The sequence below is a fragment of the Stegostoma tigrinum genome, chromosome 7 (genome assembly GCF_030684315.1).
Source record: "Stegostoma tigrinum isolate sSteTig4 chromosome 7, sSteTig4.hap1, whole genome shotgun sequence".
NCBI classification, from domain to species: Eukaryota; Metazoa; Chordata; class Chondrichthyes; order Orectolobiformes; family Stegostomatidae; genus Stegostoma; species Stegostoma tigrinum.
In genome coordinates this window covers 46,804,834-46,828,689 of record NC_081360.1, presented here as the reverse complement: position 1 = coordinate 46,828,689, position 23,856 = coordinate 46,804,834, and the positions used below count along the sequence as shown (strand labels likewise).

General features: G+C 39.4%; 1 protein-coding gene across 1 annotated transcript in view; it reads left to right on the top strand.

The window, feature by feature from the left end:
* LOC125454353 (juxtaposed with another zinc finger protein 1-like) overlaps positions 1-9,005 on the top strand; it is a 124,112-nt gene extending 115,107 nt beyond the window's left edge. The window contains exon 5 of the mRNA XM_048535032.2: positions 390-9,005. Within this exon, the coding sequence (XP_048390989.1) occupies positions 390-566 (177 nt within the window). The 3' untranslated portion in view covers positions 567-9,005. The remainder of the gene's footprint in view (positions 1-389) is intronic.
* Positions 9,006-23,856: the final 14,851 nt, after the last annotated feature.

Genomic DNA, 23,856 nt, shown 5'->3' with positions numbered 1-23,856 from the left:
AGTTACTGGAAATTATTCTTTTCTGATTTACCAGTATATCTAAATTTTACTTTAGAAGATGTTTGAAATACCAATAGCTCAAAGATATAGCCATATATATTTAACACAAACTCTGCTTGTGAGACTCAGTCAAGTTGATATTTATGTTGTACAAACAAGATAGACATATCTTTATTAATCTGTTGTTGATATTATAAGCTAATAATCCCCATTTTAGAGCAGTCAAAGTTTATTACCTGCTAGTATTTGATTTTGTTTTATACCAAAGTCAGAATACAAGCCAAATTGACGTCATAAATATATATTTATATAAATTCTGTTAATGTATTCTTACTGCAATATTTGAGCAGATTTTCACAATGATTCTAACTGTGCTGCATTTCTGCTAGAATGTTAATGGAATCAAGTACCATGCCAAGAATGGCCATCGTACTCAAAGCCGTGTCCGGAAGCCTTTCAAGTGTCGTTGTGGGAAAAGCTACAAGACTGCTCATGGGCTTCGTCACCACACTATTACCTTTCATCCACCAGTGTCAGTTGATATGCTTAGAAAGATGCAGTTGTGAGGCATTATACCCTTACTGTTCTAGTAAATGAAGGCTTGGTGTTCTAAGAGGAGTGAGTAGGAATTTTTGCTTTCTCTCAAGATTACTGCCACAAGTCTTGGGAGAAGAAAAGGTTTCTCAATATTTGTTTTCATGTGTTCCCCCAACGGCATAAGATGCTGCTAAAAGTTAGATACAGTGTTTTAAATTTTAATTGTGAATTCCAGGGAAAGTACTTTAAATGATTTCAGTGCTTCTAAAAGCACTTTTTCTTTAATATTCTACAATATGCAATTTTAGGTCATAACTTAAAATTGTCTATAGAATAGTTTTATTTTTTTATTCTATCTCAATTTTTTGAAAACTGTCATCAGTTGTACATTAAGGTGCTGCTATACTTTAAACCTAGATGTTCCAAACTTACAGATCCGAATAAAGGCAAACTAAAATTGCCACTGTAGTTTATAGATTAACAACTTGTTTTGTGGGTTAAGTGTGGGGGTTGAGCAGAGCTTTCTACCTGACCCATTTGACATATACCACTAGATTGAGTGCTGTGTTGTGTTGGATTATGAAGTTTTTTGGAGAGCTGGGATGGAGTGTGGGAACAATCTTCTCTCACATGCAGTAAAAGTACTTTCTATAAATCTATTCACAAGTAGAATTGGTAGTTGTTATGTTGTTTCCCCAAACTCCTCTACCCTCAATTTGAAGAAAAAAAAACTGTATTTCAAACAGCAACCTAAATTTGGAAGACAGATATGGATAGAATCGAATAGTGTCAGAATCTATAACTGTGAGTTAAATTTACTGTCTGGTAATCTGACACAGAATATCATTGTTAGTGTCTTTTGTCATGAAATTAGAGAAGGAATTACCACAGTAGTTATGTAGTTAATAAAGATGTATAGAACTAAATGTAGTAATCATTGTTCGCAGCTTTGAAAATACTTAATTTCTTGAGGCATATGTGATCTTTAGTTTGCTAAATCAGTATGTGTGTTTAATTAAAGAAGTATGTGCACCATATGGCTCTACATAAGGTTAGTCTGTTTGCAGCTAAATAATGTACAGTTGGATGTTAAAAATTCTGTTGTCAGCAAGTTAAGCCTAGATAATTTGGTTAGTTTTCTTTGGAAGCTTGCCTAAGACATAATACTGACCCAGTTCTGTTTTTATAATTCAGTATTACTGTACTGTGCAGTTTAGGAGGGTTCAAGATTCTATTTCCATAGATTTGAAAATAGACATGCCCTGACTTAGTTTATAGAATTGTAATATGCTCCTATTTCTTTACGTTTCCTCTTCAAAATAAAAGGACTAACCCATAACCATAAAGATTGCCCCAATTCTAATGTAGTATTTTTTATTATATTGCTTGCAAGCTACGATACTTTATGATAATGCTTAAAATGTGGCCACTATTGAGATTTTGAAGTGGCATTGAAAAAAAATCTCAAGATACCTTAACACGCTCATGCTGTGTGCTACAGCTGATAAGTATTTTGTATGTGTGACATACTGTAGATACTATAGAATGAAATCTGACCTGAACATGTGTTCCCTATTTGCTGTTTTCTCTCCCCTCCACCCCATATTTCAAATGGTTTACAAGTGAGAAAAGCTGATTGGTTTGGATTGAAGGCTTTTACAGATGCAATCAATGTAGCTTTGTTAGTAAGTGGGGACCCAATGTGTCTTCTGGCTATCTTTTTCCACTTGTGCTGTCAATGGAATTCACCACCCTGCAAAGTAACTAAAACAACCCTTCTGACATTTGGCAAAACTCACCCATAGAGGGTAGCAGAGGTCAACAGACGTCCAAAGCTGAAGTCTGAAACTGTCTTTCTTGAATACATCTGTCAACAACTATTGTTACACGAACCAGAATATCCAACCCCTCTACCTTTTCTAAGAAAACAATGTAAACTAAAACCATTTTAAGTGCTAAGTATTGTTAGACTCAAAGCAGCGTATCCCATGCTTTTGAGAAAGATGAACAATAATTTGTCAATTTTAATCAAAAAATGAAAGATATAATATTTTAAAATTGAAATCTCATAGCGTAGATATATATTAGAAATGAAATCATTCCATAATAACATAAACATTGACTTTGAATATTCTACTTCCTTGTTGATTGCTGGTTTGAGAAGTTCTTATTTGAAAGAACTTACTTTAGGTCTGTCATTTTAATCACTGCCAAGATAATTTTTTTCGTCCAACTTGAAAAATGCTTGTTTTTTATTAAAGGCTGGATAGGTACTAAGTGGGGAGATGCAGTCATGTGAAACACTATCGTTGTGCAAAAGCCTTATTAATACAGTAAAATTTTAAAATGTACACCTCTTTGACATTTACATTTCACGTACTTTTTATTTATAATTCAACCGATTGAAAAACCTCAATTTTACTTCTGTTCTCAGAATACACTGAGACCTTCAAAGGGATAAAATGAAAAGAAATAGCGTGAACTGTAAAGTATGCATGTTAGATATTGTGCAACAGATAGTCAAATGGTGCTGAAAAAATAGTGCACTAAGTTGTGAGATGTACCTTGGATTCACCCCTTCAAAAAAAGCCCTCTCATTTAAAAAGTTAAAATGTTCTGAACATCGTGAACTTGACTGTTGCAGGGGAAAAGTTCTATAATAGAGCCCAATTTTTCCTTGAATTTCTAAGCAAATTCTTTTTGGTGGGGTTGGGGAGCAAAAGAAAGATAAGATGAATTGAATTATGAATCTTAAGAAGTTAACATTTTTAATGAAATAGAATTTATTTATCAGAACGTTTAAAGAATGAATTTTCTAGGGTTACATCTCCAGTTATTAAGGACAGTATTTGGTTTGGTTTGATGGCAATATAAAATCACCCAGAATAGATAAGAACTTGTTTTGTGGAGGCTGGGAAAAATGTTCTTACTTGCTGGTCTTTATAAAGACAATCACTTTCCAGCCAAATAACAGATTTTCAGTAATTGGACAGTTGTCATATGTATTAAATACAGGAAGATAACCTTAGTTTTTGTAACAAAAACAGAAAATGCTGGATGCACTTAAATCTGGCAGCTTTTGTCAAGAGGGAAACAATTATTTCACATTAATGACCTTTCCTCAGACCATGTATTTATAAAATTTGGTGTATTCAGTTTTTTTTCTTGGAAAATGCATAAAAATAATTGTTTAATGCAGAAACTGGCATACTTTTAAGTTTCCATTAAGCCATGCAAGTTCATGTTCTTTAAGTATTTGAACACATTTTGCAGTTTTCAGAATAATTTTCATTTAATTAGATATTTACCAATTGCTGTTGCAAAGATAGAAAAATATAAAAAGACATTGTATATTTATTTGCAGTTAAAAGTAAGTACTAGACCTGAGCTACTAATTGAATGGGAGTTCAAATCCCACCATTACAATTTGAAAAATTTCTATTGGGTTTTAATGTAACCTTGGAAAACAAAAGTTTTTATTTGTTCATGGAATCTGAGTGACACCGATGAGACCAGCGGTCATTGTCTATGCCTAATTGTCCAGGCATTGTTGCATTGTTGAAAGTGATAAAGCTGTGAGGTTGTCTTGACCTATATGTGACTCCAGTGCCACATCAAAATGATAAACTTTTAATGAAATCTGATATTTAGCAAGCTGTTACAAATATGGAACTTTAATCATTCTTTGTATGTGATTATGAGGAGCATGGACAGCTCTTCTGCTAGTTGATGGGTCGGTAAGAAGAGAGCATCATTTTAAGATGAAAGACATGAAATTTAGAAGGGATTTGGGAAAGATTTTTTTTCATCCAAAGAATGGGAATGTGGGATGCACAATCCTGGGAGGGTAGTAGACGCAGGAAAGCTCACAATCTTTCAAAAGTACATGGTTGAGTACTGGAAATAATATTCAAGACTATGGGACAAGTGCTGGAAAGTGGGACTAGTGTAGAGAGGTCACTGCAGACTCGACGAGCTGAAAGGCCTCTTCTGTGCTGTATGATTCCATGCCTTGTGTCTTATGAACATTTTGGATCACTTGCATCACAGTCAATGAGAGTAGATAACCCATCATCAACTCAGGGCAACTAGTGATGGGCAGTAAATTCCAGCTTTGCAGATTACAAGAAAGAATTATGCAAAAAAGTGCCACTGGAATATTCTTAAGATGAACTTAAAAGAGTTCCTGTATTTGAGAAAGATTTTGCAACTTTAAATCTACTCTTATTTATTCATTTCTGCAATGATTTGAACTGATTTCCAGGTGTGGTTGTAATACAGTGTATCCAGTCCAAAGGCAGGTCATAACCAAACCACACAACACTAAATGGTGTTTTGCTGCTCCTTAAATTTCACAATTTTTGGTGGATCGTTATCAACTATTAATGGGTTGATTTGACTTTCTTTACTAGATCCATCCATTTATAAAAATTAATGAATAATCTCAATTTAGTGTAATAAATAACACTCAATTCTTTCAGTTTTATTTTATGTAATATGATCAACTACGTCAATATACATGGGTCCATCCCTGTATTTTCTGTAAGGGACAAACTGAAGTGTAGCATTGGTGCAGCCTTTACAGCCAGTGAGTTGGAGCGTTGAATTTCCAAGGGTGTTCTGCCGATTGAGGAGCCATAGGTGGTCAAGCTACAATTGGACAATCATGAGAATTTTAATAGAAATTTATCCCTATAATACAATATGTTGACTTAATTTCACTGTGTTAATTGAGATACATTGACAGCAAACAAGGATGATTTAACCATCCAAATCTGCCCTGTATAGAATATACTTATTGCAGCAGCACCTGTCATCATGCATGTTGACCATGGCATCCTGCTTAGGCAGAAATAGATTATGCATGTGCTATATTGCACTGAGATGGGATAAAAGAGTAGAGCATGCCAAGATGACATGAGCCAGTTCTACAGCAAATTTCCCAATAAATTGAATAGCCAGTTGGGAGAGGTGAAATTACAAATCTTGTGTTAACGTGGCGAAATCAATTCAATATTTAAAAGGCTAGAATATTATTCTAGATGATACCATTGCATTTTTAATCTCTGGTGCACAAACCAGTGGCAAAGAAATTGCTTCCTTAAGGCAATTCTTGTGGTAAAATCAATGAGAAACTTTGTCACTCCCTACACCGTTTTGATATTAAAATGCAAACAGTCATGTATATTTCAGTATCAGTGCAGATTTAAAATGAATTAGATTTGCAGCAAATTTTAGTTAAATTTTTAGTGAATTAGACACTGGAATCATTTGAAAACAGCTTATACTAACAACTTTCATTTCCTGCATATTGCTAAATGTGTCATTCCAAGAATGTTGTTAAATATCCCTGATCCAAAGATATCCAGATCTGCAAGCACAAGAAACGAAAAGAAACATCTTGTTTAATGATGACCCTTTATTGTCTGTCCAACTTTATTTTGAGTTTGTTAATATTGATATTTTAACCTTGTGTAGTTTCAAATATTTTTATCATGTGTGTGATTTGCTTGCGTAGCACACTGCTTTTTGGATTAAATCATGTCTGGTGATAAAATTAAACATTTTATACAAGCTATTGCAAGGATAAATTGAGTTTCTAGTTGGTGTGGGCCCACAGCAAAAAACCTGCCATTTTCTTGCCAATTTGTGCCAAATGTTGACCAATCTCATTTAGAGGCTATTAAGGTTGTTGGCATCAAAGTAGTGCTGTACTGCAGTTGGACAGAACAGAGAGATATTCACTCTGCAACTGACCCATGTTGTACTTAACCTGACAATTGATGCTGATACCAGGTGCCAAAAGTGTAAATATTATCCATTCCTTACCTTGAGGAACAAGAACAAATTCAATACATTAATCAGAATGCTGCTTTTTTTTCTCTTTAATGCTGTTGAAGATCGTAATCTTTGTGGTCAAATTTTACAAATTGTTTATTCTCAAGTTCTGTGTAAGCATTATCATTCAGTGAACTAGAAATGGTTGAATAGCTTGAGTGTTTTTGAGTTGCTTGTTCCAGTCTGGATACTGCAAATTGAAATTTAAAGGTTGCCTAAGACTTTAACGTTGAATGCTGATTTTAGTGCAACTCTCTGTTTAAGATATATATTATCTCCTTTTAACCCTCCAAAGCAGGAGGCACTGAAACATTTTTTCTTTGGTATTGATTCCTGAAAAGTTCATTGCAACCATTACCAAAGCCTGAATTACACTGACCATTTTTGGTGTGTAGGCACTTAAGGGACAAGTTTGCATTGTGCAATTGTTTAAAAGCATTTACCCTTTCTTTTAGTTTCACAATATATTTAAACAGTGAGTTGGTTCCATCATGAATATTTCTGTCAATTCAGTATATTGGATAGCTGAATTATCAAGCAGAGAGAACGCTTAAATCTGATTCTTCAGGCTCATATAATCCGCTCATTTTGATGTTAAACTTTTCCAATGTAGTTAGTAGTCATTGTTAAATATTTTTAATTATAAATAAACAATTATTATTTTCATTTTCAATAGTTCAAATAATAAGCTACCAAACTAAATAAAATAAATGCTGCATTTCATTATATACAAATATTCCTCACTTTCAAAATACATAGCATGAGTTTCTAAATTTCTTTCAATTATACATATATATTACAGGATAATGCTCCTTTTTTGTTGATTTGAACTTCAGCAAAGTATCCTGTTAGCTGCCAGCACCAATAACTGGTATTTAGACTTCATACAATTGTAGACAAATGTGTAAAAATGAATAGTTGTGGTACACTGTCATTTCTTGAAATGTTAGTTTGCATTTTAAATGAATCAGGTTTGTTTGGTCTCTGTATAAACTTAGATATTGCAAATGGTAGTTGCTGTTTGGTTTGCCTTTTATGAATTGGCATTATTTCATAGATTTTTTTAAAAAGAATTGCCAAGTTCTGTCAGTGCAAATTGTCAGTCTGTAAGTAACTTACACACTGATAAAATTATGATTCGCACAGACTAAATTGATTGATGCAGGAATATTATTTAACATTATAAACGCTGTCATGAACTGCTGTCAATCCAAAAAGTCAGCATAAAATCATTGTTAATGTATGTAATAGGTGTAATCTTAAAAAAGTTATAGCATCAAGTTCTTAAAAGCAGAGAAAAGCAAAACTGATTTTTCTTCAGGTACTCTTGAAAATATGTCTTAAGCAGGGAGTCTGTTTCGTGATAATGTTTTGAAATAGTATTTAGTTTTAAGAAATTAGTTGGCATTCATGTTTTGGTAGAGCGGTTGATTGATGCAACAGTTGGCTAGTCATATTTTGGGGCTTTATCTCCTAGCCCTCTTCATGCTGTCTACATACTGACTTCACTGGACGTCTGAAAAATGTTACATACATTTCGGATATCTTCTAAAAGACAAACAGAAATTAAGTCCATGTTCACCTCATTAGATGGCATAGACTTGGAAAAGATCTGCCTCTTTGTGCCCTTTAGTGTGTCAGGAAGGAGGAATGGAACTTGAGAAATAACTTCAAAAATGCAGGTCAAGATTTCACCAGACCAGGTACAATTATGGTATTTGTGATGGTTCAAGTGATGAATTTGTCACTAATGCAGACAATTAATTAATTTCCGAAGTGAAGTTATGGAGATCTACTTTTAAAATGTATAATTTTGTGACATCTAGTTGACATCCTATGTAAAGGAAACAACAGAATAAAAGATTTCATAGAAAGAATTCACATGTATTTATATAGTGTGTTTCACAATGTCCTAAAGGACATTGTAACCAATTAAATACTTTTTGAACTGTGTTCAAGTTGTAATATTGCAAGGCCCCACAAAGAGAATGAAATGTAGATTTGTTAACATTTTGTAGTAATCTAGGTTGAAGGTTAAATTTTGGTTAGGGCACTAGGTATAATTTCCTTGCTTTTTCTTACACTGTGCCAAACGAGGATTATATGCCCAGCCTATAACATGGATTAGTTTAACTCCTCATTCCAAAAAAGGCGCAACTGAAAGTGGTGCACTGTCTCAGTACTGCACTGACGTATCAAACTAGATTATGTATTCAAATCTGGAGTGCGATTTGAACCCATAACCTGCTGAATCTAGCAAGAGTGCTACCACTAAGCAAGGATAACAGCTAATTCATAGTGTAGTACAAATTTGCCAGTGGAATCATTTAAACATTGTATTGATAGTATGTTGGAAAGGAAATTTGTTTTCCTCTTAGTTGCTATCAAATAACTTTCACATTTACATAGCATCTTTCATGTCCTCACACCTCATTTACAGCCAGTTAATTACTTTTGAAATATGAACACAGTCAAATGCAACAAGCCAGTTTTTACAGTTTGAGAGATTTTGTGTGACAAAAAGTTTGAGTAAACAATTGATCAATTTGCTTTTATTAAGAGGATCAAACATTGAGAAAGGCATTTAATTTTACTGTATAATAAAATGTGAGGCTGGATGAACACAGCAGGCCCAGCAGCATCTCAGGAGCACAAAAGCTGACGTTTCGGGCCTGGACCCTTCATCAGAGAGGGGGATGGGGTGAGGGTTCTGGAATAAATAGGGAGAGAAGGGGAGGCGGACCGAAGGTGGAGAGAAAAGAAGATACGTGGAGAGGAGAGTATAGGTGGGGATGTAGGGAGTGGATAGGTCAGTCCAGGGAAGACGGACAGGTCAAGGAGGTGGGATGAGGTTAGTAGGTAGGAGATGGAGGTGCGGCTTGGGGTGGGAGGAAGGGATGGGTGAGAGGAAGAACAGGTTAGGGAGGCAGAGACAGGTTTTGGACTGGTTTTGGGATGCAGTGGGTGGAGGGGAAGAGCTGGGCTGGTTGTGTGGTGCAGTGGGGTGGAGGCGACGAACTGGGCTGGTTTTGGGATGCAGTGGGGGAAGGGGAGATTTTGAAGCTGGTGTAGTCCACATTGATACCATTGGGCTGCAGGGTTCCCAAGCGGAATATGAGTTGCTGTTCCTGCAACCTTCGGGTGGCATCAATGTGGCACTGCAGGAGGCCCATGATGGACATGTCATCTAAAGAATGGGAGGGGTAGTGGAAATGGTAGCACCTTCTACCCCTGCAACCGCAGGAAATGCTACACTTGCCCCCATACCTCCTCCCTCACCCCTATCCCAGGCCCCAAAATGACTTTCCACATTAAGCAGAGGTTCACCTGCACATCTGCCAATGTGGTATACTGCATCCACTGTACCCGGTGTGGCTTCCTCTACATTGGGGAAACCAAGCGGAGGCTTGGGGACCGCTTTGCAGAACACCTCAGCTCGGTTCGCAATAAACAACTGCACCTCCCAGTCGCAAACCATTTCCACTCCCCCTCCCATTCTTTAGATGACATGTCCATCATGGGCCTCCTGCAGTGCCACAATGATGCCACCCGAAGGTTGCAGGAACAGCAACTCATATTCCGCTTGGGAACCCTGCAGCCATATGGTATCAATGTGGACTTCACCAGCTTCAAAATCTCCCCTTCCCCCACTGCATCCCAAAACCAGCCCAGCTCTTCCCCTCCCCCCACTGCATCCCAAAACCAGCCCAGCCTGTCTCTGCCTCCCTACCCTGTTCTTCCTCTCACCCATCCCTTCCTCCCACCCCAAGCCGCACCTCCATCTCCTACCTACTAACCTCATCCCACCTCCTTGACCTGTCCGTCTTCCCTGGACTGACCTATCCCCTCCCTACCTCCCCACCTATACTCTCCTCTCCACCTATCTTCTTTTCTCTCCATCTTCGGTCCGCCTCCCCCTCTCTCCCTATTTATTCCAGAACCGTCACCCCATCCCCCTCTCTGATGAAGGGTCTAGGCCCGAAACGTCAGCTTTTGTGCTCCTGAGATGCTGCTTGGCCTGCTGTGTTCATCCAGCCTCACATTTCATTATCTTGGATTCTCCAGCATCTGCAGTTCCCATTATCACTAATTTTACTGTATCTTTTGTAAGCATCTTTGGCTGACTTCGGAACTGCTGAAAAGAGGTTTTATATTGTGTTGAAATCAGTACACTGACATTAATCAATATTTTCTCCAAGTATTGATGTCATTTAAGGCGAATTTACATTTTAAATCATTTCTACAGTGCATATTATTAAAAGTTAGTACAGGTACAGTTCAAATGAATATGTGCTTTGTATTGGATCATTTTATCTAAGCCAGTTTACAACGGTGAAGTGTGTGAGTTATTTTGGAATCTCACAATTTGCATTTAAGATGGTACTTTTTAAAGGTTCTTCAAAATATATGCGAATACAAATACATGCATTATACTACTGCAAGATTGTCTTCCAGTATTGCATAAATTTTCTGTACAGTGAATGTATATGAAATGCATATTCTAACATATACATTTGCATGTTTGTTCATTCCACAAACTCAACCAGAATATTAACTGCACTGAAATCTATTGTGAAGATGGGACAATGCTATGTAAATTGTACCTTTAAACCTTGACTTTGCATTTTTATGCTATTGTTTTTAATTTTGTTTGATCAGCTACTAAACTAGACTGAACATTGTTATTTGGTTCAGATCTTTCCTAAATGTATTTTGGAAGAAAGAAATAGGAATACTGATTAGAAATCTTCATTAATTCAAAATTTCAATTTTAATCATATACAGGACCAGACTTTCAAATTCCAAAACGATTGTACATGTCTGCAATCAATCTAAATGTTGACATTGTGCTAATGCTAGTTATTTCTGTTTAACTGTCAAATGCAGTGTTAATGTTTTTGATGATAGACAATGCACGATAGAGGCTAATGTCTTGCTAAGTTCTATTCCTGCACATTGACAATTCAAAAAAAAGTCAGGGAAGCATGCAGATATTTATGTACCAGTGTTAGTGAGCTGTAATGTACCAAACACAGTGTTTCACTGTAGTTAATTGTCAAGTATAGATCAAACTGAGTGAAATAACTTTGTATTGCTGCTAAAATGAACTTTTGTTTGAATGCTGCTCTTATGTTGCCATGCAATTTCTTTATTGTGACTTTGTAAAACTTCTGGCGGAAATTTATGGTCAAGTCTGATTACAGTTTTTGCCTGTGTCAAGAACTTGCACCAGATTATTTTCCAAGAAAGATTGATTGCCAATGAAATGTCAATGTGTGGTCACATGAGACCTAGAAACATAAAGCCTTAAAGGATGCTTCTGTTTAAACATGTTATAAATGGTCTATGTAAAGCATTTTTACATGTTTAATAAAATTCATTTAAGTGATTTGTATTTGTTTTTTACATAAATTTTAAACTTTCAATTTAGACTGGTATTGCACCTCATCATTGCATTTCTATAAATTTGTTCCAATTTCAATCAGCTGTTAGACTTGTGTTTTAACTTTGCAAAACTGTTTTTCTCATTAAAGCAAATTGACCCTTCCTCTCTTACCATACCTACTGTCTAACATTTGAAAAAAACACCGTCTACCAGACAGGTGATGGTTACGTGCAAGGCTACGAACATGGAAGTGTTATAAAAGATAAGTTCCAGTAATTAGCGTAAAATTGTGACAAGGTGAATCACAGGGAGGTCAGGCACAAATTGGCATGATCAGGAAATTGGATTCTCAAGATAATTGAGGAAGCCCGATGTAACTTGATTTGTCTCTAAGGATACTCTATATTTAAAACGAAAACAAATGAAAACTGTTGATATGTGACATATGTTTTGTTTTAATTTTCAATTTGAATATCTTACAGTGGCCTGACCTAGTACAGTAAAAGGTATTGGAAATGTTGGGAGTTAGCTCTGAAATGGCTCAGTAATCTTTTTTGATTAGTGTGCTGTATTCAGACAAATCCACCATGTTGTCAATGTGGTCAAAGGTGTTTTCTGTATTTTTGTGCTGCAGGACTAAACTCCAGAGCATCTCTGTGGTATTTCTGAAGAAAGGTCCCAACCCAAAATGTCAATTCTCCTGCTCCTCTGATGCTGCCTGGCCTGCTGTGTTCCTCCAGCTCCACGCAGTATTATCTCTGACTCCAACATCTGGAGTTCTTACTATCTCTGTGGTCTTTGCTTCAGCTCAAGGAAACAAGCTAGTGAGTGGTCAGGCACTCATCAGACTTCAGGGTCATCTGGATAATAATCTCCCTTTCTTTCTTTGATACATTTTATCCAGTTGCCTGATCCATGCCTCGGAAGCACTGGAGGTCATAGTTTTTTTAAAATGCCCACCCTATGTGGATAGTGTCTCGATAGTCACAAAGCAACGTGGCTTTCTGAGCTTTCTTATCACAAGAAGCAGTAGTTTTTTAGAGCTGTCCATGTTGGCACAGACTGTTGCCTCATTCTCTGCTTTGCTTTCACAGTTACTACAGAGTTAAAGACAGTTACATTTTGTTAAAAAAATACCTCTTAGTGCATTCTCATTCAGCATGTTGGCAAGACCATACAGCAGCCATTTCTCCAGACTTACTGTTGATCTCATATTCTAACATGATCTACTCTGCTCCAAGTGGTCGCCCTGCTCATGTGACAACTATGTGTGAATTTGGCTAATCTAAATATATAGACCAGAGCTTCACTTATCGCAGGTATTACTGTACTGGATTTCCTATTCTACTAGAGGGAATGGCTGATGACTTTACCATGTGAGAATTACCAGTTATCTAAATGTACCGATCACTATTTCACTGGACATAATTTTCCTCTCCCTGGAATGGCATGAACAATGGCAAGAAAGTTGAAAAACTGCAGCAAGAATGAAAAACATTAGGATCCCGATGTCAAGAAAATATTGCCAATTTTCTCCTCCAGCTTTAAACAGCGACTTCAGAATCTTACCATTCAGCAGTGACTACCTAATTTCCATGTAAGTGCATCTCATTATTAGGCCAAATTGCTTAATTTCTGTGCACCTTCCAATTCTCTTCTCTCTCTCTCTGAGAAAATAGATCGCACCGATTCTCAACATGAAAGAATGATTATCGGGTAGCAGCAGTTTGGCACTTGCTTTTCTGAGCCTTCATCCAATTTTGTCTTCAGTGCACACCATCTCTACATGCTCTGTAGACAAATGCTCTGCTTGGAAATCAGCATCATCAAATCAGCAGCTCCACCAGGTCACCCTGCTTGCTGCTGGATCAATTCGCATACATTACATCCCTTCAGAATGTTAGAATCTATTCAAGAACACCTACAAATTACATGTTTCTACCTAGTCATTGTGTGCACAGGGTTACACATAGTTCATTCAGAGAATGTATCTCCTGATTCTTAACTTCATTTCTTGATGCTCACTCACTTTATACTTAATCTGAAGAAACCATCTTCTCTTGCATTAGCATGTGTTAATGTGGAGGGAAAGATAGGTAGCTTGTAACAATTGGGAACGCTGATCACGCAAAGGGCTGGAATCATGTGGCACTGCTATGCCAAGGTCACAACTACAGAATGTGACAACGGCCTTTGTTGCAAACACGCTGTATGAGCATCAACCTAGTGGCCGTAGCTGAGAATCCTTAGTGGGGACGAAGATCAGTCAGAGGGTACCACCACAGTTAACCATGGGGCTCATTCAGTTCCAATCAAGGGCCTTGACCATAGTCTGTCAATCACTTGGATCTCCAGACTCTGGTAAGGTTATGTCTTTCCAGTCTAGGTGTTGGGCCATTGTCAGCCCTGATGTTAAGTGCAGACGTCAGGCCAGGGATTAATCAGTCAGACTGCTGGTCAGACGTCAGTCTGAGAGCTGGGCTGTTTTTAATCTCCTTCCAAGTCAGTCTGGGGGGAAGCAGGGAATCCATGGTCAGCCCTGGGCTTTTGGTTTTTAATGGTGAGAGGACGAGCAGGGGCTGTGCATGGAATCCTGGGAAAAGTGGGAAACTCAGGTCCAGGAATTGACTTCATCAGGCTGGGGTCAACTGAGGGAATTATCGCAGTGAAAGGGACAATTCAAGATAGTGGATGTTAACTCATAGATGTATGAGGAGGAGTGGGTCATTCGATCCCTCGAGTCTGCTCCATAATTCAATATGATCATGGCTGATCATCAAGCTCAGTACTCTCACCCTGCCTCCCCCACCCCCAAATACCTTGATCCCATTAGCCACCAAAGCTATATTGACCTGTTCCTTGAAAATACACATTTTAGCCTCTACCACTTTCTGTGGTAATGAATTCCACAGGATCACCATCCTCTAGGTGGAAAAATTTCTCCTCATCGCTTTTCCTTCAACTATGACCCTCTGTTCTGGACTTTTCCATCATTGGGAACATCCTCCTTGCATCAAAATTGTCTAGTCCTGTTAGAATTTTATAGGTCTCTGATCTCCAGTGAATACAATCTTAACTAACTCAATATCTCCTTATATGACAGTCCTGCCATCCCAGGCAACAATTTGGTAAACCTTCTCTCTATATAAATAGGAGACGTCGTGGAAGGAGTGTGTTCACAGCTCCCTATTACTGTGGCCTCCGGATGAATAGAGTATAGGGCCAACAAAGTAGGTAATTCACAAAAACCATGGACTCTATGGATAAACTGGAGTCGCTAACACTTAATGGGCAGAATGGAAATGGGAGACTGAATAGTCATCAGGAACCTAAAAAGTGACAAGAAGGATAGGAGAGATAATCTGGTTTTTCAAGCAAAGCGTGAAAGTCTCTACAAGGACCTGAGGTTGAAACCTTGCCACATTTGATTGAATAGTTGCCACCACGAGCAGAGTCGGTGGAACAAGTTAGCGGTATTCTTTTGGGGAAGAGAAAATTGCTTTAAGTGTGAGGCCCTGCTAGGGCAATTATATTCATCGACTGATTCAGACTACAACACTTAACAACAGCACTATGGAACTGCCACATTCACAAACTGGACTGCAGGTATGCGAGGACAAGTGCTGTGATGTGCAAAAGTGCGTTTATTTGGGACTGGGGCCAACATAGTGGCCTACTTCCAGAATTCTGTTCGCTCAATGTAGCTTGAGGATTTTAGACATGCAACATGCATTTGGGTAGGATTACACAGCTCCACCTCCGGGCTCCTTACTGAGGCTTGATGTCGACCTTGTGAAATCTCTACAACACCTTAGCTCAGGAATAGCATTAATGAAATGGTGTTCTCCTAATGCCATTTTCCACAAGCTATCTGCTAATGCCTCTGATGTGAGCAATACTATGGCTCAAATCGTTGTTTTTGCATTTGAAGCAATGCCACAATGTCCAAGACGGTGGCAGCAGAGTAGGCAGTGTCTGGGCTCCTGTGCCCGAGCTTGTCCTCTTCATCTGCTGTTTCTTTTTCTTTTCTTTATCCATTTTTCCCTTTTTGTTTTCTCAGTTTTATTTAATTTTTGCTCAAACTTACCTGAAAAAGAGAGTTCTCCAGCAGGAAGGCGACTTCAATGGGCTCTGGAGCAGCAGTGTCTTCACAGGTAGCTTAGCTACAGAGTCAGCTGGCCTGTGCAGCCTGGAGTTAGATCCTTGCTTCCATGTGGAGTGGGTCTCAGTGACAGCATGGTGTGGGCAGCTGTAGCCAGGAGCGGCACTGTAGCAACAGAGAAGGAAGATTTGTTTTATTTTAAGTTAACGTGAATGTTGCCATACGTGGTGACAGTACACGCTTTTCACTGTATCTTATATTGAATACACGTGGCAATAAATGATTCAATCAATTAATAAAGAAGAGAGTAGTTCAAACATCATCAGCAAGCCCAGAGAGAATAGTGACCTTCAGCAGTAGTCTCCCCGCTTCCAGAGGAAGTTGTAATCCTGCATCCATAGGTCTCGCTGTAACGTTCTACAGCTGTCAGAAGCACCAATGAAAGCTGTCCTGGGCCGATTATCAACCTCATTTGTTGGACCTGCACTCAGAAGGACTGAATAGTTAACCCAAACTGCTGACCACTGAGGGCATAGCTACCCTGAGTTTGTTTATGCCAGCATCTCATTTCAAGGAGAGGTGGGGGTGGGCAAGTAAGCGTGGGTATTCCTGTATGGTACCTCCCAATCCCTGACCCACAAAAGCATCTCCGATTCAACAGATACCATTTTAACCAAATCACAGGACTTCACGTCGTCCCCTTGCGATGCGGAAAGTCTTGCAGCCCGAGTCTCCAACATTGCTGGCTTCCCCCAGGTGAGGTGCAAAAGGCAGCACCCATGCTGCTTTGAGAATGTCCTTTTGCTCAACCTGCCGCGTTTGTCAATTGAAAGGGCTTCCACTGCTTCATTGTTCAAACTGTATGTGACCATTAATGCTAGATTTTAAGGCCTACACAGGATATCTGTATGTTGCATAGTTGGGAGGTGATGGTCTAGTGGCATTATCATTGGACTGTTAATCCTGAGATGCAGGTAAAGTTCTGGGGACTTGGGCTCGAATCCTGCCACAGCAGACGGTGAAATTTGAATTCCTGTGAAATCTGGGATTAAGAACCTAATGATGACCGTGAATCCATTTTTGATTTTTGGAAAAACCCATCTGGCTCACTCATGCCCTTGAGGGAAGGAAACCGCTATGGTCTGGTCTGGCCTACGTATGACTCCAGACCCATAGCATTGTGGTTTACTCTGAACTGTGCTCTGGTAATTAGGGTTGGTCAGTAAATGCTGGTCTAGCCAGCAATGCCCTCGTCCCATGAATGAATGAACAAAAAATTCTGAGAGTTGCTATGATGTGTACATCATAAAAAACCCACAGAACCCTGTCTCCTCTCAAGCCCTATAGGGATTACTGCTGGGACAGGATTACTCCCTGTAAACATGGCTGATGTCACCTTTACAAACTCTTCAGATGGACACAAAGCAGAGGTTTGTAACCTTGCAGCTTAGCCCAGAAGAGGTGTGCTGCATCACTGGAGCAGGCTGTGTCCTTCACAACCAGAGCTGACAAAGGGGTAATACCTACATGCAGAATATATGCGGGATCGACAGTAATTTCCTTAGGATAAAGATGAGGGTGATGATCAGAATATTGCCCCGGAGAGATAACCAAAAAAAGCATTAAACAGAAATGCATCACTGAGCTCAAAAAGCCAGACAAAAACTAATTGGAACCCACTTTCTTCAATAGTGCAATTTTTCTATGGATTATATGGCACGCCTCACTTAATGAGTACCTTTTTGATTTTACAACCTTTGACCTTATCTGTTGCTGAATAAAGGTTTTGTTATCCATCTGATTTTATGCTTCCAGTGATCCTACTTTCAACAATCTACACAATGTGTTCTGGCCATTAGGGAGAAAACAGTCAATGAGACAGGGCAGTAACATTACATGTGGCTTTTAAGACTTAAAACAGCACAATACCTGAGAGTTGTGTAGAGAAGTCTCTCATGATGGACAGCAGTTTGGGAGCAATCCCGAACCATTTTCTTCTGACCCTTCCAACATCGGTTAACATTCGATGTTTCTGAATTTGTGTACACAGTTAAATTTCCCCAAAATGCTTGAGCATCCTGTAGGGCACTATTGAACTCTCAGCATAGGCTACTGGACTATGAAGGAAACTGGAAATGTGAACAACCTTGACAGCAATTTAGTCCTTTGAAAAGCTAATAGAATGAACCTTTACCTCGAGTGGTAAGTGGAACGATCATCACAACGTGGGTGCAGTTGTGGAGGACGTGTACAGACCAGGCCCTAGCATAATCCTTGCACGTTGCCTTTAGCCTCAGTGCTGTCCACAATTAAATGCAATGCTTTGGCTGCACTTACTAATGTCATGGGCCAAGGATCCCTGATGTCTGAGGCAGTAAAGGAGTCAGTTGCTTGTGAGAAATGAGTAATGCTCGGCAATTATAGCTTTGTTCAGTTTTGGTATGTCTGAAGAGACTGCTCATCTCTCACATGGGTGTGATTTAACCAGGTCTGACAATGAGAAAGTCATTTTAAGAATACAAGTGCATATTTTCAAAAATGCAGTATTGTTCACAGTGATGTATCACCTGCTCTACTTAGGAGCTCTCCATGGGAGGGGAAGGAAGGAAATACTAACCATGCCCAAATGTAGTCCCACAGCCTCTGCAACTGGAGTGGAAGGATCCTGCTCTGTAATTGGTCTTGGTGATTACCTCAGGGCTATTGGGCCTAGAGGGCCCAGGCCTGATGAGAGTTGTTCTGATGGCGGGTCAGAACCCTGAAATACTATGGACCTTTTCGCATTTGATTCCAAAATGTGCTTTTTAAAAGAGGATTGCTATTGAAGCGAAACGACTGCAGGTGGACTCAGTAGTTGGCTGCCAAAAATTCCTTGTGGGACCAATCGGTTGTAAATAGCTTAACGGTCACAGAAACTTCAAACACATTGAACTATCATCTCTTGTGACTACAAAGATGGCTGATAACCACTGTTAGACAGCAATCCACCCCTGTAGATAATGTCTCAAACTGCAGACACTTTTTCAGTTTTTCCCTTTGAAGAATACATTAGGGCACTGGCTAAAAAGCTGTTTCATCTCTTCTGGAGAGTGCTCGTGGGACAGAGCTTTTTGAGTGTACCAGCCTGGTTTGAGCAGTAACATGTCACAGTTAAAGAGCTAACCCTTAGTTACCCCTGTGATGCAGGTAAAGGCCTTTCTCAATCTGAGTCCTGCAAACCAGTTAAAAAGAAAAGAGTAAGAAAAACTCTGAGATAGTAGGAACTGCCGATGCTGGAGGATCTGAGATAACACGGCGTGAAGCTGGATGAACGCAGCAGGCCTGGCAACATCAGAGGAGCAGGAAAGCTGACGTTTCGGGTCTGGACCCGTCTTCAGAAATCCCTCTTAAGTAAGGAAAACCTTCCCGTGTTTTGAATGCTGGAATTCAATCGCAGTGGAACAGAATTAGCACTAGAGAACCTCAAACAATCTGCAAAACTAAGGGTCATGAAGCTGACGGTTCAGCTACCAACTCCAAGGAGAGGGAGGGGCAACTAGAAAGAGGTCAAGGACCCTTGGCAGTCAAGTGCTCACCAGATTGCACTTCAGACTCTAATGTAGCAAGTGTGGCTGCTGAGGAGAGAGCCTCTGAGTTGATGGAGGGTGCAGATGAGCACCTTACTGGTGCATTCTTGAAAGTTCAGCGACATCCTCCTCAGTTGGGAAGTTGGAGCCCAGGGTTTCTGGCACACAACTCTCCCTGGCAGAGTTGGTGCCTGAAGAAGAGAAGACAAGATAAGAGGAGAGGCGAAGAAAAGAGAAGGAATTAATTGCATATAACAGCTTGTGCAGGTTTGATATGAGTTAACATTGGTTTTAGTGGAAGGACAGTGCAGGTCAGCACAGTTAAGCTCACTGGATTGGTTACCCATTGAAGTCTTCAGGCCCTCACATGAGCAGATACATTCTTCTGCAGCCAAATCTGGTCTTTTTCCTTGTATGACGTAAGGTGCCTCATGTCTGCATGAACCAACACGCACCCCCATCCCCCATTAAGCTGATCTTTGCCCCCTCGGCCTGACTGTGGGACAATACTTCCTGCAATGAGACAAAGAGAAGAGTAAATATGATGGAAGGGGATGGGAGAGGCATTCGTGGAGATGCAGGAGCAGGGAGGTGTTTCCCAGCAACTGGATAGGAAGCACAAAAGGCTGGCAGAGTTAGGAGCTTCAGAGCTTGAGGTGGGTTAGTGGCATGGTGAGAGTGAGTGATAACTCTGAGAGCGTGAGGTAGCAGAGAGATGTTGGCACTCAACCTTGTGGAGTGCAGAAGGTCATTGACCTTCTTTCTGCATTACTCTCTGACCTGGCCTGCTGCATGGGCCCAAGCTGACTGGCCTTTCTCCTATGTCTTTCTGTAGGATAAAGAACTTTCTTGCTCTCTATCACCTCCAGGTCCCAGTCAGCAAAGCAGTGAGATAACTTGCCTTTCCAATATAGGGTGTGTTTTTTCTGTGATAATGGCCAAACTCCGAGTGTGAAGGCCAGTTCCTGACTTACAGTACCTGAAGCCGTGTACGACTGGGCTTTAAATATGGTACTAGCTATTGGGGGGTGGGGAATGGGGGTGTTATTATCAGGTGACTGTTTCCCACACAGTCAGGATCACATTTGATCCCACTGGTAGTGTCCTGACCTGAAGGGTCCCATCACTTCCCATCACTGTGCTGTATCAGATGTTATCTTTATGTATGTAGAAGCCTGAGTGAAGGCAAGGGGTTACGTGGGATGGCCTCTGTGCCCGGATGATGAGTCCTGAGGTACAACCACAATTAAGTTCTGCAAGTCACCTTCTCTTGAGGTGATTAGCAGTATCAGGTGAGTTGTCAACAAGGCAGGCCTAAGGATTGGATTGCTGCATCTGCTCCTCACGAGGTAGGTGATAAAAGGAGACAAAGGAGTTGGAGAGGAGCTAGTGGCCGGGGAGTGGGGTGGGGAGCAGCAGCCTGCATTATCCACATGGGATCCTTCTGTCTCTATATTCAGTATGTGTTAATATCTACCATTTCACTTAAGGCCTGCAGTGATCCCATTAAGAATCTTTGTTTTTTGTAATATGTTAAACTGGCTCCACATCACCTGACAAAGGGGCTATACTCTGAAAGCTTGAATAAACAGTTCGACTATAACCTGGTGTCGTGTGACTTCTGACTTTGTCCACCCCAGTCCAAAACCAGTACCACCACATCATGGCTCCCTCATGGCAATCCAGTCTTACAGCAAATATTGCGAGGCCAGTGCTCTTTTCAGGAAGAGGTACCGCATGCCAGCTTCTCGGTTGGTACCATTTTGGGGAGTGGTACCCTCCTGATGAATGATGAAGGACTGCTTCATGCCTTTTGCTGCTGGTTAATGCCTGAAAAATGGTAATGGGCCATGACCTATTGACACTTTCATAGAAGTATTTTGTCAAAATTTAAATACAGTTTATTCCAGATGGCAACATATTCTACAAATAAAATCTTAATGTTACCCTAGCTGCTTATTCAGTCTTGATTGGTATCCCTGATCGTGGCTGAATGTAGCCTTTAAATACACTATCCTGATCCAAGCATAAAATGTTCCAATTATTTCGATTTGCGTTGCTCAGCACACTGAATATTGTCAGCCCAGCACATGCCAATCATCTTTTGCATAGTAACCAGTTACATAAATTTTCACACTTTGTTTATTTTAATTTTTATTTATTTGTACCATATGTGATTTAAATGAGCAGCAAATATTATTTTCAGTTTATTAAAGACTTGAGCAATAAGCTAAAGTGCATATTTCAACCAAAATTTAAAAATTTGGACATATGAATTGCTCGAGAACTGTGTGGGAACTCCAGTTCTCCTGAAAACTGCATCAGTTGTGCAATTTAAATGTAGTTCCTGACAATGGTGTGTACCATGTCAAATAATGACATCTATTTGGGTATCAGAACCCCACATTGGTCTTTCAGATATACCAAAGCATCCCAATAATGTGACCATCAAGGCAGCTTGCTCATGAATGAGATTACAGTCAGCTTACAGTCCTAACTATTTGACCTTACTGTCTTAAGCAATGCTTCAAGAACAATCTATGCTTTTAATTTTGTCCTTCCCCACTATGAAGTAATTTAGAATGTTTGTGAGTCAGAGATGCTGTATGAAGGTTGGCGTAATCTAATTAGGATGACTAGATCGAATGAACCTCATTACTAATCAGATGCAAAATAAATACATTTATTTTTCTTTGAGGAGTGTATTACTTTGTTAAAGATTCTGTACAAGTTATGTTGTACCTGCAGCTGGACAAAATAGGATCAAGATTGGTTATTGTAGTGTTAGGTGTCAAAATATTTTGTGCATTCCTGGTAGAGAACACTTGATGCCTGCTCCTGTGTTTCTCCTGCTGATAGAGAGCTCAGGAAACTATAATGTAGAAATCCCCTTGTAATGGTGATGAATGTTATCTATGCTGACTTTAACTAAATATTAGTTTTTATTTATATATATATATAGAGAGTAATGAAAAGGTGTATTATATGCATAAATATCATTTTTGGAATTTGGATTCCAAAATAGCAGTAGGTGGGTGTTGATTATTTCTGTGAAGAGTTTTCATTAACAAAATGTCAAAATGCCCTTCCGAAATAGTGATCTGAATCCAACTTTTTGTTGGGGGACTAGTGGTGCCCTGTGGTATTTACGGACAGATGGCTATATAGTTCTGTTTATAACAGGTAGGGTAAATGTGTAAGGCCAATAGGTTTGTTCTCAGTTCAGAAGAATCTAGGACAAAGCAACATTTTTCTCAGTTGAGAAGACACCAGGGTTGTGTACCGAAACATTAGTTTCTCTCTTAGAAAGAGGATTCGGGGTAGTTCAGAGAACCAGTCACCTCAACGGAAGGGTTCACTTTGTGAAATTTTCGAGTGTGGAGGGGTGGTTAGCAATCTGTCGGTTATGAGAATGGAGAAAGTTTAGGATTTCAGGTTTGTGAAAAGTTCACGTCAGCAGATTTATAAAGCAGTGATCAGATTGTCTTCACAATAAACAGCAAGGAAACTGTTAAGAGTTGATTAAGTAGAAACTTAAAGAGTTGAGATAGAGGTGTCGCTTCCCTGCACTTGAGTCTCTGTAATGGATAGTGCCAGGAAATATATTGAAATATTTAGGTTTTGCAATCTGTCTTCCATATTTAGCATTTTTTGATATTTATTACTTTATGTAATAAACTTTTGTTCTGTTGTTAAAGAAAATCTGCAGCCTCGAGTGAACATGTCTCATTGATTAACCTTAGTGCCATGTCATGTTTGAATCCTGTTGAAGGAAATACTCCTTTTTCCTGTCGTCCAGCGTAGCATCACATTTTGTCAGTGTTCAATACGGGAACATCACATGTTGCAAATCATTCAAACAACTGAAACTGTTAACTTTTATTGAATTACAGGAAAAGAGGAGTGAAAAAGACATTAAAATGCTACATTTGCTTCTAGCAATAAACAAGGGCTGCTAGGCTTTCAAGTATCAAGAAGTTTGTAGTTAATGAATGATCACTTTTACCCAATACAAATCTACTGGTAGCAGGTATCAGTTCAGTCCTCTGTGGCTTGTGGTGCCCAATCCTACAGCACTGTTATGGTGGTGTATCACCTATACAGCGTATTCAAAAAGAACGGGTACCCAATGAACACAGTCCGCCGATTTCTCAGCAACAAACCCAAACAAACAGACAAAACGGGCTCAGAAACCATAACCACTCTCCCCTACATCAAAGACATTTCTGAAATGACTGCCAGACTACTTGGACCCCTTGGCATCAGGGTAGCCCACAAACCCACCAACGCACTAAAACAGCAGCTAATGAACTTAAAAGACCCTGTACAGACAACAAGCAAAACGAACGTCATCTACAAAATACCTTGCAAGAACTGTGACAAACACTACATTGGACAAACAGGCAGAAAGCTGGCCACCAGGATAC